The following is a 16492-nucleotide window of genomic DNA, read 5'->3' as shown; positions in this document are numbered from 1 at the left end:
AGATCTCATCACCCCCATGGCCACAATAAAAATGCTCACAGACAAGAGTTGTGCACACCAGTAGGATGGGAAGAGGTTGTAAAACCTGTAAAAGCCTTCATAAAGAGCAGAGACCAAACCACCACCTCAGATATTTCCACAATGGCACTAAAGGTGGCCTCAGACCAAGCGAGGACAGAAATCAGGCTGAATAACAAAAAAGCTCTTTTCCACAGCAAAATGTATTCAGGGAACACTTCTATGCAGCAGCTGCTGTTGGGGCAGAGGAAAGAGTGAAAGCTGACGAAGTCTGAGTACTATATAAATGAATCTCACATTAGTTTCAAATGAATAATAAAAAACATGGAAAAAAACATAACTAAACCTTCAAAACCCTGCAGCACAGCTTTAATGATACTCTAACTATCTCTTTTTAACCACTGTTTTTATTAGGGCAGGAGAAGATTGGCTGGAAAATGCTGAAACTTACGAAGTCAGCTTCTACAAACGGAGTTTGGATAATGACAACTATATTTTCACAGCTCCATACTACAACAGTAAGTCATCATTGATTTCACAGTATCACAGTATCATCAGGATTGGAAGAGACCTCACAGATCATCAAGTCCAACCCTTTACCACAGAGCTCAAGGCTAGACCATGGCACCAAGTGCCACGTCCAGTCCTGCCTTGAACTGCCCCAGGGACGGCGACTCCACCACCTCCCCGGGCAGCCCATTCCAGTGTCCAATGACTCTCTCAGTGAAGAACTTTCTCCTCACTTCCAGCCTAAATTTCCCCTGGTGCAGCCTGAGGCTGTGTCCTCTCGTTTGGAATCTCAGAGCTGGTAGTACAATATAAGTGTACTTGTGGAAGTTTCCCATACCAGTTCAGGTCACAAAGGATGCAAGTAGGATGAAATCTGTGAAAAACAAGTCTTGGTATCTCATCTGCTCTTTAGGAAAAGTTAACTATGAGAGCACTAAGCAAGGGATGTGGTAACATCTTGTTGATTCTGGTGTCCATGTATCCTCACAATTAACAAAATTGAAAGCATGCAGAGTACAGGTGCTCATTTTTTATGCTGAAAAACTGTTTTACAGACATGCTTGGGCAGAATTATTTTTAAAAAGAAATGAAAGAAAATTGACTCAGGGACAATAATGCCTTATTTGAGCTGAGTTCTGTATACCTCCTCTGGATACCTACCAAGGGTCCAGAGTCCACAACTGTGTTTACTTCACCACTGCTTACTTTAAACCTTAGAATCATAGAATCATAGAATCAACCAGGTTGGAAGAGACCTCCAAGATCATCCAGTCCAACCTATCCCCCTGCCCTATCCAATCAACTAGACCATGGCACTAAGTGCCTCATCCAGGCTTTTCTTGAAGACCTCCAGGGACGGTGCCTCCACCACCTCCATGGGCAGCCCATTCCAATGGGAAATCACTCTCTCTGTGAAGAACTTCTTCCTAACATCCAGCCTATACCTACCCTGGCACAACTTGAGACCGTGTCCCCTTGTTCTATTGCTGGTTGCCTGGGAGAAGAGGCCATCCCCCACCTGGCTACAATGCCCCTTCAGGTAGTTGTAGACAGTAATAAGATCACCCCTGAGCCTCCTTGCCTTTGAATTCTATGTCAAATTGCTGTTATTCACCAAAAAAAGTTTGTTGGAAATAAAGTGATCTTTAAACCCTTTATATACACAGTATTAGGTACTCGTTACTGGTGTGAGCAGCATGAACGTTGCCAAAGTCATCTAAAAGCAGATGCTGCCACAACTGACATATTCTTGAGTATTGTGCCCAGTTTTGGGGCCCTCAATTCAAGAGAGATGTTGAGGTCTGGAACGTGTCCAGAGAAGGGCAACAGAGCTGGTGAGGGGCCTGGAACACAAACCCTATGAGGAGAGGCTGAGGGAGCTGGGCTTGTTTAGCCTGGAGAAGAGGAGGCTCAGGGGAGACCTCATTCCTGTCTACAACTACCTGAAGGGAGGTTGTAGCCAGATGGGGGTTGGTCTCTTCCCCCAAGCAATCAGCAATAGAACAAGGGGACACAGTCTCAAGTTGTGCCAGGGTAGGTATAGGCTGGATATTAGGAGGAAGTTCTTCACAGCGAGAGTGATTTGCCATTGGAATGGGCTGCCCAGGGAGGTGGTGAAGTTGCTGTCCCTGGAGGTGTTCAAGAAAAGACTGAATGAGGCATATAGTGTCACGGTCAAGATGACTGGATAGGTCTGGGTGCTAGGTTGGACTGGATGATCTTGGAGGTCTCTTCCAACCTGGTTGATTCTATGATTCTATGATATGATTCTATTTCTCTCACAGGCAGATGGCATCTTTTATTTCTGTTATTACATACTTATTTATTGCATCTTTTCTCAATAAAATATTAACAAGTTAATTAATTAAATTCCCTGAAGCCTCTGTTGTTCCTCACATAGCTCGAGGGAATGTACTTTTAACTTGGTTTTTCCTACTAAGTAGTGTTGAAAACTGGCTGAGCTCTGTCAGAGCAGTAATTGTTGGTTAGTGAGTGGTGTCAGTGTACCCTGCATTGAAAAATATGCAGACGACAGTAGGATAAAATCTTTGGCTCTGATCCTGCTTCTAACAGAGCTGTTCACTTGTGTAAAGCTATTCATAGCTCTGTCCACAGAAGGAAAAGAAAAAAAGGCAAAGAACTCAAAAAATGCTCTGATAACTTTATGAGAAAGTGAAACCATGTAAAAAAACATTGAAGAAACCTAAACAAAATTGTTCCTCTTAGTCATCCAAGAGGTGTTAGTGATCTGAAAAACGACAGATGATAAATGCATAGTACAAGTGGGTTGGTGTTTTTGAATCAGCATATTTTTTAATCATTCTGGGTATTTGAATAATTATTAATTTCAGTTTCAGATTAATAGACTTTTATATCTTTCTAACATATTTTTTTCCTTCCCCCTTCCTTCTTACTCTCAGAAAGTGGTGCCAATAGCTATGAAACAGGTATTATGGTAAGCAAGGCTGTGGAAATAACGATTAATGGGAAGCTTCTGAAGCCAGCAGGTAAGGTGGTGCTGAAACTCTAAACACATTAATTGTTTGTTTGTTGTTCAACTGTGAATTAGAAATTTGACTGAGCTCGTAAAGGAACTTCACTTTATATAGCATTCTTTAATCTGAGGCTGTTTTAATCAGGACAGTGGAAATCAAGCCAAAGATCTGCTTGTATCTGAGTAAGAGTGATTAATTTTTTTAGTCTTATGAAGGATGTCAGTGGTCAGACAACTGAACAAAACTCAGATTTTATCCTCTTCCAGTTTCATAATTTAGATGCTTCTAGAATTTTTCCCTGTTGAGTTTTGTTTATTTGGTTGTTTGGGGTTTTTTGTTTGGTTGGTTAGTTTGATTTTATTGGCTTGTTTGTGTAGGGTTTTTTTTTAGGATTATACAGTTACCTTTTTTAAAATTCATTTTACTAAAAAAGACTTTCATGTTCTTTGGTTAGTTGTTGGAATAAAGATTGATGCAACCAGATGGATGGACAATTTCACAAAAACCACAATCAAGAGCCTGGTAAGCAACTGACCAAATCTTTTTTTTATTTCCTGAGCTGTATTTGCACTTCTCAAAGCTTCAAATACAAATAGGTCTAATAGCTTTTTGTGTCAGTCATATTGATACATAGTTCCCAAGCAGTTAAATCATCCAAATGCACAAAATAAATCTATGTGAAAGCAGGGTGCATTTTGTACTTGCCTTACTTTCATTATTACAGGACATAAATAAAGGCAGTCAGTAGGCTCCGTACTAAGATTATGCTGTAGCAGTGAATAAAGTCTGCAAAAGGATTGGTGAATCTATTTTTATTTAATTAATAGTGAACAGCAAAAGTTTTATATTGCAACCAACATCACAGCCATGAAAAAAAAAAACCTCAAACATAAAAGCTGACTGGAGATGGTGGGATGAGCTTCCTCTATCACGTGAGTTTCTCATGCTTTGGGACTTGTCAGCATATTTCTAGGCTTTCTCTCCATACCCTAAACACAAGGAAATGTTAATTTTCTTTCTCTTTTACTTTCTACTCACAATACTGACATCCTGACAAGTCCTCCAAACTACTTCTTTCTAATGTATTGAGCTCACTTAAAAAAAGGAGATGCATCAGAGACTTTGTGAAAGACAGTAGGGATTTTGGTGTTGATAAGTATTGAATGCAGGCTGTCCACAGAGATATTAGTGAGAAACTATATGCACTCAAAATGAATTTACATTAACATAGAGATATTGAAAATCAAGTAAAATTTTCTTGTCTTGATTGATTAATACCACTGCAAGATACAGCTTTGAGTTTTTTAAAGCATCTTTGTGAAGATTACTTTCTGTTTTTTAGTGCAACAGTGAAATCTGTGGCTGTGAGAGAAACAGCATGGTAAGAATATGTTCAGTTTATGAATATCTGTCAGATGATGAAAATTTAGTCATTCTGTTTAGATTTATCTGCAACAATTCTATCATTGTTACTTGAGGCTTAATTTTACAGAAAATATTGGTCTTGACAAAGATTAAAATTAGGAGGGTAAGGGGGGATAAAAGGTGAAGTAGTTTGTTGCAAGAATCACTACAATGAGGTTATGAGAACTAAGGGGAATAAAAAAGTAGAGCAGGAGCAGTGGAGAATGATGTGAATAAAAGTGTGAGAAAAATGTAACAGCAATTTTTGTAGCAAGAGGCAAATCCTGCTGGAAGGTAATCATTTAAAATGAAATCTGAGAAAAAATCCACTAGAGGTACTAGACACAGGTAAATGCAAACTGCAAACCACCAGAACATGTGATGTGCCTTCCAGCAGTCAGCATCTTTGCTTCCAGCCCATTCAGGATTCAGGACCCTATAGCTCTACTGTTACTCAGGGGCCATCACATTATCTCATTCTGCCATGTGCTTAAAAGCTTTCTCTGCTGTGGCTTTCTGTGAGTTCTTTTGTGGAATGTGAACATGATCAAAGTGCTCTGGGAGATTACCAATTTAGCCTTACTGCTATCTCTGCAATCTCTGACTACAAAGATCTTTTACAAAGTACAAAATACAGGGAGCCAGTAGGCTTCCCATTCCTGCACCTGACACCTGAGATAAACACACTACAATCCTTTCTGAGTGACAATAGTCATGACTAGCAAGCTGGGAGTCTGCCCTTGGAATTTTTACCAGTAAAGGCTGCACATGGAAAAGGCCTTCAAGCATAGTTGAAGCACACCAGAAGTTGTAGTCCCTTAATATGAGCTGAAATTCAGTTCTAATCAGATTTAATAAGGATATAGCACTCTTGAAACTTACAAAGTATTGAGTAAATAAGAATTTACAAAACAACTTGTATGAAATTAAGCCACAAGTAAGCTTTTGATCTGTACAAACTTTTATAATACTGATAATGCTACTTATTATAGCTTAGTATTGGCCCTTGGCTATGGGGTTGTGATTTAGCCTGAGCCACATGGATTTGAAAATACTTTTGAAGTGCTGGATAAAAAATAGTTTCTTGCAGAATGTTCTCTTGACAAATCTTTCCTTTTCTTACAATAGCATGTGGACTGTGTTATCCTTGATGATGGTGGATTTCTTTTGATGTCAAATCGGGATGAATATACACAACAGGTAGGTGTCAAAACATTAAAGACAAGAGGAATATGTTTTAAGAGAAAAAAACATGTCACTCTTAGCTTACCCTGAGAGTAACGTTTCCAAATCATAAAAAATATTGCCATATCAGAAATTCCAGTTATTGTGGTAGCTTTTTTTGTAGTCTGATTTATGGTTCAAGATGCCAGGTTTCATTCATGGTGCTCTGCCCTTAAGATCGTAGGTTGCTGATGGTGGTGGCAGATAGTATAGCATCCACACAGCTTCTTTCTCACATTCCTCTTGCTCTTCCCTAAAGGTCTTCCAGGCAAGGTCAGGGAACAAGTCCTCTTGAGTGCCATGGCAAAGCACCTATAGGATGGCCAAGGGATCAGGCCCAGCCAGCATGGGTTTAGGAAGGGCAGGTCCTGCCTGACCAACCTGATCTCCTTTTATGATCAGGTTACCTGCCTGGTGAATGTGGAGAAGGCTGTGGATGTAGTCTACCTGGACTTCAGTAAAGCCTTTGACATCATCTGCCACAACAAGCTCCTGGCAAAGCTGGCAGCTCATGGCTTGGACAGATTCACTCTGATATGGGTCAAGAACTGTCTGGAAGGCTGGGCCCAGAGATTGGTGGTGAATGGTGCCGAATGGTGCCACATCCAGTTGGCAGCCAGTCACTAGTGGTGTTCCCCAAGGATCAGTGCTGGGCCCAGTCCTGTTCAATACCTTTATTGATGATCTGGATGAGGGGATTGAGTCCAGCATCAGTAAGTTTGCAGATGACACCAAGCTAGGAGCAGGTCTTGATCTGTTGGAAAGTAGGAGAGCCATGCAGAGGGACCTAGACAGGCTGGATGGGTGGGCAGAAGCCAGTGGGATGAGACTTAACAAGGCCAAAGAAGGGGTTCTGCACTTTGGCCACAACAACCCCAAGCATCACTACAGACAGAGTGGCTGGAGAGAAGCCAGGAAGAAAGGGACCTGGGGTTACTGGTAAATAGTAGGCTGGACATAAGCCAGCAGTGTGCCCAGGTGGCCAAGAGAGTCAATGGCATCCTGGCCTGTACTCAAACCCTATAAGGAGAGGCTGAGGGAGCTGGGGTCGTTTAGCCTGGAGAAGAGGAGGCTCAGGGGTGACCTCATTGCTGTCTACAACTACCTGAAGGGAGGTTGTAGCCAGGTGAGTGTTAGTCTCTTCCCCCAGGCAACCAGTGACAGAACAAGAGAACACAGTCTCAAGTTGTGCTGGGAGAGGTCTAGGCTGGATGTTAGGAGGAAGTTCTTGCCAGAGAGAGTGATTTCCCATTGGAATGGGCTGCCCAGGGAGGTGGTGGAGTCACTATCCCTGGAGGTGTTGAAGAAAAGACTGGATGAGGCACTTAGTGCCATGGTCTAGTTGAGTGGATAGGGCTGAGTGCTAGGTTGGAGTGGATGATCTTGGCGGTCTTTGCCAACGTGATTGATTCTATGATTCTAAATGGAATGACAGGAGTGGAGCATCTCCCTTCTGATAAATGGCTGTAGGGGCTGGGTTTCTTCAGCTTGGAAAAAGAGGAGACTGAGGGGTGACCTCATTCATGTTTGTAAAGACCTGAAAGGGCAGTGTCAGGAGGATGGAGCCAGGCTTTACTCATTGCTGTCCAATGGTAGGACAAGGGGAAGCAGGTGCAAGCTAGAGCATAGGAGGTTCCACATGAACTGAAGGAAAAACTTTTTTCACTATAAGGGTGACAGAGCCTTGGAACAGGCTGCCCAGAGAGGTTGTGGAGTCTCCTCTAGAGATATTCAAAACTCACCCGGATGCATTCCTATGTGACATACTATAGGTGATTGTGCTCTGGCAGGGAAGTTAGACTGGGTGATCTTTTGGGGTCCTATCCAGACCCTAACATTCTGTGATTCTGTGATTATTGTTAGGTGCATTTAACAATTAGAACCTAACCATAGCTATCTGACACTCTTTTGTGAAATAAATAGCCAAAGAACGAGACACATAAGCAGCAAAACTGGGTGTGTTATGTAAAGGGAAAAATAATACATCTGGGGGAAAAGTCGGATTTGCTCAAGTCCTTTTTATGAGAAAATACACAAAGTTCTTTAGCTTGCCTCCATATATTCTCCCTCATCAGATTGGAAGGTTCTTTGGTGAAATCGATCCTGGCCTGATGCGAAATCTGATTAACATGTCCCTGTATGCCTTTAACAAGTCATATGACTACCAATCAGTCTGCGATCCTGAAGAAGAACCAAAGCAAGGAGCTGGACTTCGTTCTGCCTATGTGGTTTGTACTCCCTTGTGTGGTGACTTACATTCCCTTAAAAGTCTACATATGTTTATATGAATAACATAATCTCTGTTGTTTATTTTCTCAGCCTACAATAACAGATATTTTGCATCTAGGATGGTGGGCTTCGGCAGCTGCCTGGTGAGTACAAGTGTGCAGGAAATCTGTGTGTCCAAACTGGAATTAGTGAGCTGAAACTGTTAGTTATTTTTTCTCCTTCCATATAGCTACTCTGAACTGTTTGTTTCTGCTGTTTCTAATGGTGAAAACTCAGTGTTCTTGCAACAGCTGAATTCTAAACTACTTTCATCAAGTTTTTTGACTGTATGTTTTGGCTCTACAAAAGCAGCTTCAGGAAGCAAAGCTGCTGTTGTGTCCAGTTCTTGGCCCCTCAGTTCAAGAAGGACTTCAGGGAACTGCTTGAAAGCATCCAGCACAGAGCCACAAAGATGATGGAGTGGGACATGTCTTAGGAGGAAAGGCTAAGGGAGCTGGGTCTCTTTACTGTGGAGAAGAGGAGCCTGAGGGGTGACCTCATTCATGTTTATAAAGAGGTGAAAGGACAGTGTCAGAAGGGTGCAGCCAGGCTCTTCTCAGTCATGTACAGCAATAGGACAAGGGGCAACAGGTGCAAGCTGCATCAGAGGAAGTTCCACATGAACAGAAGGAAAAACTTTTACACTATGAGGGTGACAGATCCTTTGGGCAGGCTGCCCAGAAGTGAAGTCTCCTCTGGTGACATTCAAAACTCACCGGAATGGTGACCTGCTCTAGATAATCTTGCTCTGGTGGGAGGTTTGGGCTGGATGATCTTCTGAAGTGCCTTTCAACCCCTAACATTCTGTGTTTCTGTGATTAATAGCCTAAGTCTGATTGGCAGATCACAGAATCGTAGAATCAACCAGGTTGGAAGAGACCTCCAAGATCATCCAGTCCAACCTAGCACCCAGCCCTAGCCACTCAACTAGACCATGGCACCAAGTGCCTCATCCAGTCTCTTCTTGAACACCCCCAGGGACGGTGACTCCACCACCTCCCTGGGCAGCCCATTCCAATGGCAAATCACTCTCTCTGGCAAGAACTTCCTCCTGACATCCAGCCTATACTTCCCCTGGCACAACTTGAAACTGTGTCCCCTTGCAGATGTGAAGACTCAGATGAAATTATTCCATTTAGAATTAGTCATCAGTTGGTTCCCTATTTCAGAATATTGCCTTTCATTTTTCTAGCAAGAATTCTTAAAATGATTCTTTTGTTCTTCATTGAAGCATTTTACAAAACCACATAAATTACAGGATCTCAAAATTATAGAATAATTTGGGTGGAGAAGAAGGGCTTTTGAAAGGGCTTCTAGTCCATCTTCCCCAGCAATGAATGGGAACATCTGCAATATGTTATCTTATGGCACAATTGAGTTACACTTTCCAATGATTCTTTGAACTATTTTAAGGAAACAAATATATATAAAGCCTTTTTTGGATAATTCTATAGCCATTTTCTTAGCAGTTTTTATATCTGAGGGGAAAAGTTATGTATTTGGACTGTGGTAGAGTTTGGGGACTGACCTTGAAATTACTGATTGCAGCAATAATTAGGTTTATCTTTCACAATCAGGGTACCAAATATATATTAAAACTAAAAATCTGTTGAAGAGCTTTCTTTTATTTTGATTTTGGTTTGTGTTTTATTAACAGAAAAAACTTTACCTATTTAATAGTTATGTAGATAGACACCCCTATCAGCTACTTCCTCCAGCATCACCTTGGCATAAGTAGTTGGGATTTAGATAATGCTTTTGTATTGACATGAACTGCACCCTTGGAGACCATTCCTTTTCCTAGAGTTTCATGATGCTTACTTTTTTGGTAATAGTTATCAAGCTGGAATAAATTACCTATTTTGTGAAGCTAAGAGTTAAAATATAGAGCAGCTGAACAAACATCTAATAATTTTCTCACGGATACTACTATGAGGATTGTATGTTGGGTTTTATTGTTGGTTACATTTTATTAACAACAGCAAAACTCTCAGTTTTCTTGGAGAACAGCAAACTTCAGAAACTGGAGATGGGCAAAAATCCAGAAAAGAAACTTGAGCTCTTCTGAAACAGAGAAACTTTAGTTTATCAGTGTTCAAATCAGAATTCATCGTCTGGACTCAATTTAGACCCGAAGTTAGTTTGTGTGATGTGTAGTTTGAAAGCACTACTTGAAAATATTTTCTGTGGGTATCTTTTTAATGGAAACTAGGTCAGAAGCTGAGAGAGAAGTCCATTAAGCATGCAGAGGGCTAAAACCAAAAATGGCAGAAGCAAAAGCAAATGCTGGGAAATAAGAGAAACCAGGCTTTTAAGGAAAACTATTCTGTTTCAGGAAACAATAAGGGATAAAGGTGTGAGTGGTAATTTTAACAAAAATTACAGGGGGTACATTAGCATTTAGTCAAGAGGGTACATAGCATTCCTCCTTCATGCTCCTTTAACTCAGGAGATTTGATGGTTTTCCCAGACTGCTTTTCTTTCACTCAGTTCCCTGTAAATTCTGTGATAAGCCCTTACAAATGATGACTGTCTTCTGTTAGCAAATTGCATCGCTGTTGAATGGGATCAAGTCTCTTCTCCACCATGATGGCTGATGTGCTGCCCAGCTGATGATTCGAGGCACAAAGCTCTGGCTGTGTAGCCAGAGGTCCTTAAAACAAAGCCTCTAGTAGCAAGGTGACAGAGAGATTCAGTTTCTTCACATATGGATCATGCTGGATAAGGAGAAATGGGGAAAATCTTGCAGGCTGAGTTAAACTGTACAGGCACTTCTGTCTGCAGAACAGAATGAGCTGAGGAACAATCACGTCATATTTGTAGGTAAAACCAAATCTAAAACACGACAACAGGAAACTACAGCATAGGAAGGTTTAAGCAGAAACAGTCAAGGAATGTGAGTGGTGTAGTTCCAAGCAGAGTCAAGGAATGTGAGTATTGTAGTTCCTGTTTTTGCAGGTTGGTAGAGAAGAAGGGAACTCTGTGTGTGTCAAGCTGGTACTTGTTTCTAGTAAATAAAATAGGAAAAAGTATGATCCTGAGTGAAGAAAAATCATGTTAAAATAAATGGAGCTATTTAAGCCTTAGTGTTTTGGCAGCATCTAGAAGAAAAATGCATGCCATTGCTCATGAGCAGGAACAGAGGTGATTTTGAAAGTCAGCTGCTACAGTAATGAGTTTTATAATTTAATATACCAGTGGTCATCTCCTTCTCAGCAATTAAAGTTGTCTTAATCAGTACAAAATTCAGAAGCATTTGTGTTCAAAAGGAGTTCTGGTTGGTTTTAGTGTTAGAGGAGCAGAATCTTAACAGCAGAGTAAAGGTTAGTGTGAAAGAAGACCTGGTAGAAATTATGGAAAGAAAACCAGAATCAAACTGTAAAGTTTAAATAAATACTTTATTACAGGTTTAATAACTGGCAAAAGCATCACAAGCTGTGATAAATTTCTTAATAACTATTATTTGAGTAGTTTTTTTAAGGTCCATTAAAATACAAAGACAAACAGCCTTTAACAAATACCTATTGTTTTTCTGTGTTCAGGTCTATCTTACAGCAGCTGTTCCTGAGCTTGACTTTTCCACGATTCCTTGAAGCAGGTAAGTCAAGAGAATGTTAAAGAGTCAACTTTGAGTGAAGTAGAAGGTAAGAATCTAGACTGGGGGCCATATTTGGTTCTCCCCATTGTATCTGTGACTTGAAAATGTCATTGTTGAGTTATTTACTTTCTTTTTTTTTCCGTCAGCTGATATGGAAGAAGATGATTTTGGTGCTGCCCTGCCTAAAACAAGCTGTATCACTGAGCAAACTCAGTACTTCTTTGAAAATGATGATAAATCCTTTGGTGGGATTGTAGACTGTATAAACTGTTCCAGGTAAAAACTGTGGGATATTAATTTATTTCACAAAAGATAATGATGCTATTATAACAACAAAATATGTCTTTGAATTCATTACTCCAAATTTACAGAAGTGAATGTATAGGCAGTAAAATGATAAATTGCACTCTTTGTGTAGAATAAAGTTTGGTTGTAATAATGGTTTGAAACTAAACAAGAGGAGATTTAGATTGGATGTCAGGGACAAGTTCTTTACTGTGAGGGTATAGGAATACTGGAACAGGTTGTCTAGGGAGGTGAATGAGGCCTCTTCCTTGGAGGTCTTCAAGGTCAGGCTTGACAAGGCTCTGAGCAAAGTGATCTAGTAAAGTATGTCCCTGCTCAGTGCAGGGCAGATGGACCAGATGATCTTTTAGAGTTCCTTCTAACCCAAACCATTCTCTGGTTCTATGATGCCTTACAATTATTTCTAAGTTAAAAATGATCTTGCTAACTTAAAGGCCTTTTTTGTAATTACATGTACATAAAAATACAAGCGATGTACATCCAGTACACAGATGCATGTGCAAACCCTATGGGGAGAGGCTGAGGGAGCTGGGGTTGTTTAGCCTGGAAAAGAGGAGGCTTCGGGGGACCTCATTGCTGTCTACAGCTACTTGAAGGGAGGCTGTAACCAGGTGGGGGTTGGTCTCTTCTCCCAGACAACCAGCAGTAGAACAAGGGGACACAGTCTCAAGTTGTGCTGGGGGAAGTACGGGCTGGATGATAGGAGGAAATTCTTCCCAGAGAGAGTGAATGGCATTGGAATGGGCTGCCCAGGGAGGTGGTGGAGTCACCGTCCCTGGAGGTGTTCAAGAAAAGACTGGATGAGGCATTTAGTGCCATGGTCTAGTTGACTGGCTAGGGCTGGGTGCTAGGTTGGAGTGGATGATGTTGGAGGTCTCCTCCAACCTGGTTGATTCTGTGATTCTATGTACATACCCTAAGCCTCTTGCTTTTCTGACAGACAAGTTTACGTGTTGGGGTTTTGTTTGTTTATTTGGTTTGTGGTTGGGGTTTTTCTCAGTGTTCTCAGGGGAAGAATTGATGCTGACGAGATTTTATTTCTCACTACAGCTACTGTAGCAGTACAGAGCTGGCTATTAAGTCGATTAAAGTCATATTATGCTCTTTTTTGCATTTTTTCCTCTAGTAACTCTAGTTGAAAGGGAGAGCCATAGCAATGTCAGAAAGAACACCAGAAAATGTTACAAATGTTTCTTGCTGTTTCTTAATGGAAAAGATAAACAGTAGCATTCAGACTCAATCTGTGAAGTTGGATTGCTCTTATTCCAGTACTGTGTGTTCTTCTCCAATATAGATTGCTTTGCTTCATTTAAACATGGATTTTTGTTGGTTTTTTTACAGACTTTATCATGCAGAGAAGATTTCAAACACCAATCTAGTATTTATTATTAGTGACAGCCAACTGCTGTGCCGTTCCTGTGACCCAAAGCCACTGATGCAAGCAGAGAAGCCGGGTATCCTTTACAAGCACATTATTTAGTAGTGTGGGTTAATTTTTGGCTATGATATATAGGAATATATAGTGGGGGAAAAAATAGCCTGTTTATATACATACTAGTAGCACGATTGCCAGTGGAGTACTTGAAGCAGCAGATATTTGAGGATGATATGACAAATCATCTGAAGCAGCAGTCATTGTAGTAGAGAGGAAAGATGCTATTTGTGAGGACCTAAACAGAAATGGGCCCATGGAAGCCTCATGAAGTTTCCAAATCGCAGATGCAAAGTCTTGGATCCAGGACAAAATAATAACATGCAGCTGGGCAGGCTGGGAGCAGAGTGATTAAAAACGGCCTTGCACAAATGTCTTGAGAATCATGATGGGCAAGAAGTTGAGCATCGGTTGGTACTGTGCTGTGCAGTAAAGATGGACAATCACATCCTGGGGTATGTTACTGAAAGTGCAGTCAGCAGCTTCAAAGAACTGATCCATGTCTTCAGCACTGATGAGATTATATGTGAAGTGCTGTGTACAGTTTGGGGCTTCTCAGTGCCACAGTGACACACTAGAGAAAGTATCGTGATAGACCACCAAGGTGGTTAGCATCTGGACAGACAAGAAGGGCCGTAGAGTCCTGGGTTTGTTTAGCCTTTGCAAAGACAGGAGCATGTCTTTCTAGAGAAATAGCAAAAAGGCCAACACCAAGATAAGTGTTTGGCAATGAAAAGTTAGGATGCTGCACAGATGCAACACTGAGGTGAGGTGATGGAAGCACTTGAGTGTGTGCTCAGTGGCAATGAGAATTGATTACTTCTTGTGGAAACTGCTTTAACCACCAAAGACTAGAGTTTATCCATCTGTTAGCATAGATTTTCTTCAGGGCTGGCTAGAGTCACAGGTTGCATACATACTAAGCAAGGTCCTTGCAATGTATGCATTAAAATAAAAAGCAGTGTGAAAGGTTGTTGTAATTTACAACCACCTTCGTGCCAGTCTCTAGCCTGTTCACTCCAGTAGATGACAATGATGTAAATACATAAAACCAACGTACTCCTATTCTAGGGCAGCTGTAGAGACTTGAGGATAACCATGCTAGAGACAATAAAGCAAGTCATAATTTGGATTCTTATCATGGAATATGGAAAACAACTAATAATACCTTTGTCCAATCAGGAACTTGGTTAGGACAGCCTCTCCCCCATCCCTGAAAGAAAAGCAGATGATGGTAGATGACTGTTTCTTTGGCACAAGCAGTGTGTTCATTGCTACATTAATAAAAGTGGAATTTCCTCTGTGCTTGAGTTGAGAAGGAAGTTGCATTGGGGTGGAAGCAATACCTGTGTCATCACAAGACTATGTAAATACAGCCTAATGTTCTAATTGGCTCCAGTACAGAATAGTTTGATTAACTGTTGCCACTGTCTGAATTTATAGACAGCACTCTCTATAGAAAATGGAGCATGTTTGGTGGGAAATGGACACGTGACTTGCATTTCTCTGAGGGGCCTAAATCTTCTAGAAAGCAATAAATGAACCAAATGGCAGCCAGAGCAGCTGGGTGGGCTTAGAATGAACTATTTGATTTTTGTTCAAACTACGCAGTACTAAACCATTCCCCCTTTGCTGTAACTAAGGTACATTGTGAAATGCAGATGTAGCATATCACATAAGCAGCCAGAGTGACCTTTGGGTGCTATTCAGATGGTTATTATTAGACTCTGCTTTCTTCTGGCTGGTACAATTTTGCTCGTGCACATGGCCTCTTGGAGTATTTCTACATTTTGACTTCCCATTCAGCTGGTCCCTGGCAGAAGAAAGAGAAGTTGAGTCTGATAACATCTGAATAAAGACAGATGTAGAGTCCCTATCCTCTTGCCTTCTGTTGGGCTCTTTCAGTCATTGCAATGAAACTGCTGTAGCACTCCATAGGAATGCATGAATAGGGATGCTTCAAGCCAAAGTTAGAGCCACTAAGACAAGTAAAGTTTTTGTGCTCAGTTATTTAAAAGATCTAGCACAGCTTTAATGTGTGTACTACCAACAGTGAAATAAAAGATACTTAACATACTGACTGTTACTGTAAGCAGGTTCAAAGGTTTTGCAGTTTACCAAGTGTCTTTCAAGTATGCTGCAATGACTTGTCTCCTTTGTTAGCTTGTCGCAAATGTGAAGTATGAATATCATCAGAAAACAGAGATGTAAGTTTAAGCATTGCCTCATGTTTACAGTTAGCTAGAAACATCTCACTGTGCCCATTTGTATCCTTCTGCTCTGCTGTTAGCCCAGACAGCATTTTCATTGTCTCCATCACTGATAAACTAATGAGATCTTATTAAGTTTTCTGTCATTTATTATCAAATCCTACAGTGGGAGGATCTTGTTTATGATATTTGGGGCAATATTATACAGGTGTGCATGACAAAGACTAGCAGTGCTTACAGGCCTTCCTTGCAGTTTTCATCCTGTATCATCAATATTCCAATCGAGTTTCCTTCATTTTGCCATGTATCTTCATTCTAGCAGAATAACTCAGTGGTGACATATGCTATAACCAATCAGCACCACTGAAAGTTTACTGCTTTGTAATTTTTTGTATATATTTATGCAATAGTAATAGAAGCAATGCAGAAAATCTTTATAAAAGCTCAGCTTTTATTTTTGTACAGTTCTGTACAGTTCTGGTTCTAAAGCATCATGTGGGATGTTTATTTTCTCGATTAAAGCAATGGAAACAAAATAAGAATATTTGATTATGATTTATGTGGAGGGTTTGGTTAAGTTGGTTTTCTTCAATTTAAACAAGGAACTGTAACTATTGATGTGTGTTTCAGTGCTATGTGAATCAGCATAAGATATCTCTTTACCTGCAAAAGTAAACCCAGACTGTTTATTCTGATAATGTATGATGCATAAACCCCAGTCAGACTCCTTAACCAGAGAAACAGATGAAGGGCCAAATCCTTGTGAAATGGTCAAACAACCTAGATACAGAAAAGGTCCTGATGTCTGTTTTGATGAAGCCAAACAGGTAAAATTGAACTTGTAAGATGTTAGGACTATCTTTAGAACCAATTTTAGAGCTGTTTTAGAAGAGCAGTGAAAACTACGTTTAACTATAGCTTGGCACCTGGTAACCTATGTATCACTAAACATACTGTTCACTCTAGACCATAGCCACTCTATTTCAAGTATCTCATGAATAACATAAAAAGAACAGCTGCTTTCTTA

The 16492-nt window shown here is 40.6% G+C and overlaps 1 protein-coding gene across 4 annotated transcripts in view; it reads left to right on the top strand.

Moving 5' to 3' along the window:
* The window catches only part of CACNA2D1 (calcium voltage-gated channel auxiliary subunit alpha2delta 1), a 407133-nt gene that overhangs the window by 376851 nt on the left and 13790 nt on the right, over positions 1-16492 (top strand). For all 4 annotated transcript variants that reach the window (XM_064142568.1, XM_064142569.1, XM_064142567.1 and 1 more), the window contains 11 exons: positions 433-536; positions 2949-3035; positions 3478-3545; positions 4366-4404; positions 5556-5627; positions 7727-7879; positions 7971-8023; positions 11462-11517; positions 11664-11793; positions 13165-13277; positions 16210-16292. In XM_064142568.1, the coding sequence (XP_063998638.1) occupies positions 433-536; positions 2949-3035; positions 3478-3545; positions 4366-4404; positions 5556-5627; positions 7727-7879; positions 7971-8023; positions 11462-11517; positions 11664-11793; positions 13165-13277; positions 16210-16292 (958 nt within the window). The remainder of the gene's footprint in view (positions 1-432; positions 537-2948; positions 3036-3477; positions 3546-4365; positions 4405-5555; positions 5628-7726; positions 7880-7970; positions 8024-11461; positions 11518-11663; positions 11794-13164; positions 13278-16209; positions 16293-16492) is intronic.

The sequence above is a fragment of the Pogoniulus pusillus genome, chromosome 4, assembly GCF_015220805.1.
Source record: "Pogoniulus pusillus isolate bPogPus1 chromosome 4, bPogPus1.pri, whole genome shotgun sequence".
NCBI classification, from domain to species: Eukaryota; Metazoa; Chordata; class Aves; order Piciformes; family Lybiidae; genus Pogoniulus; species Pogoniulus pusillus.
The sequence above is the reverse complement of the archived record's forward strand: the minus strand, read 5'-3'. Positions and strand labels throughout refer to the sequence as shown.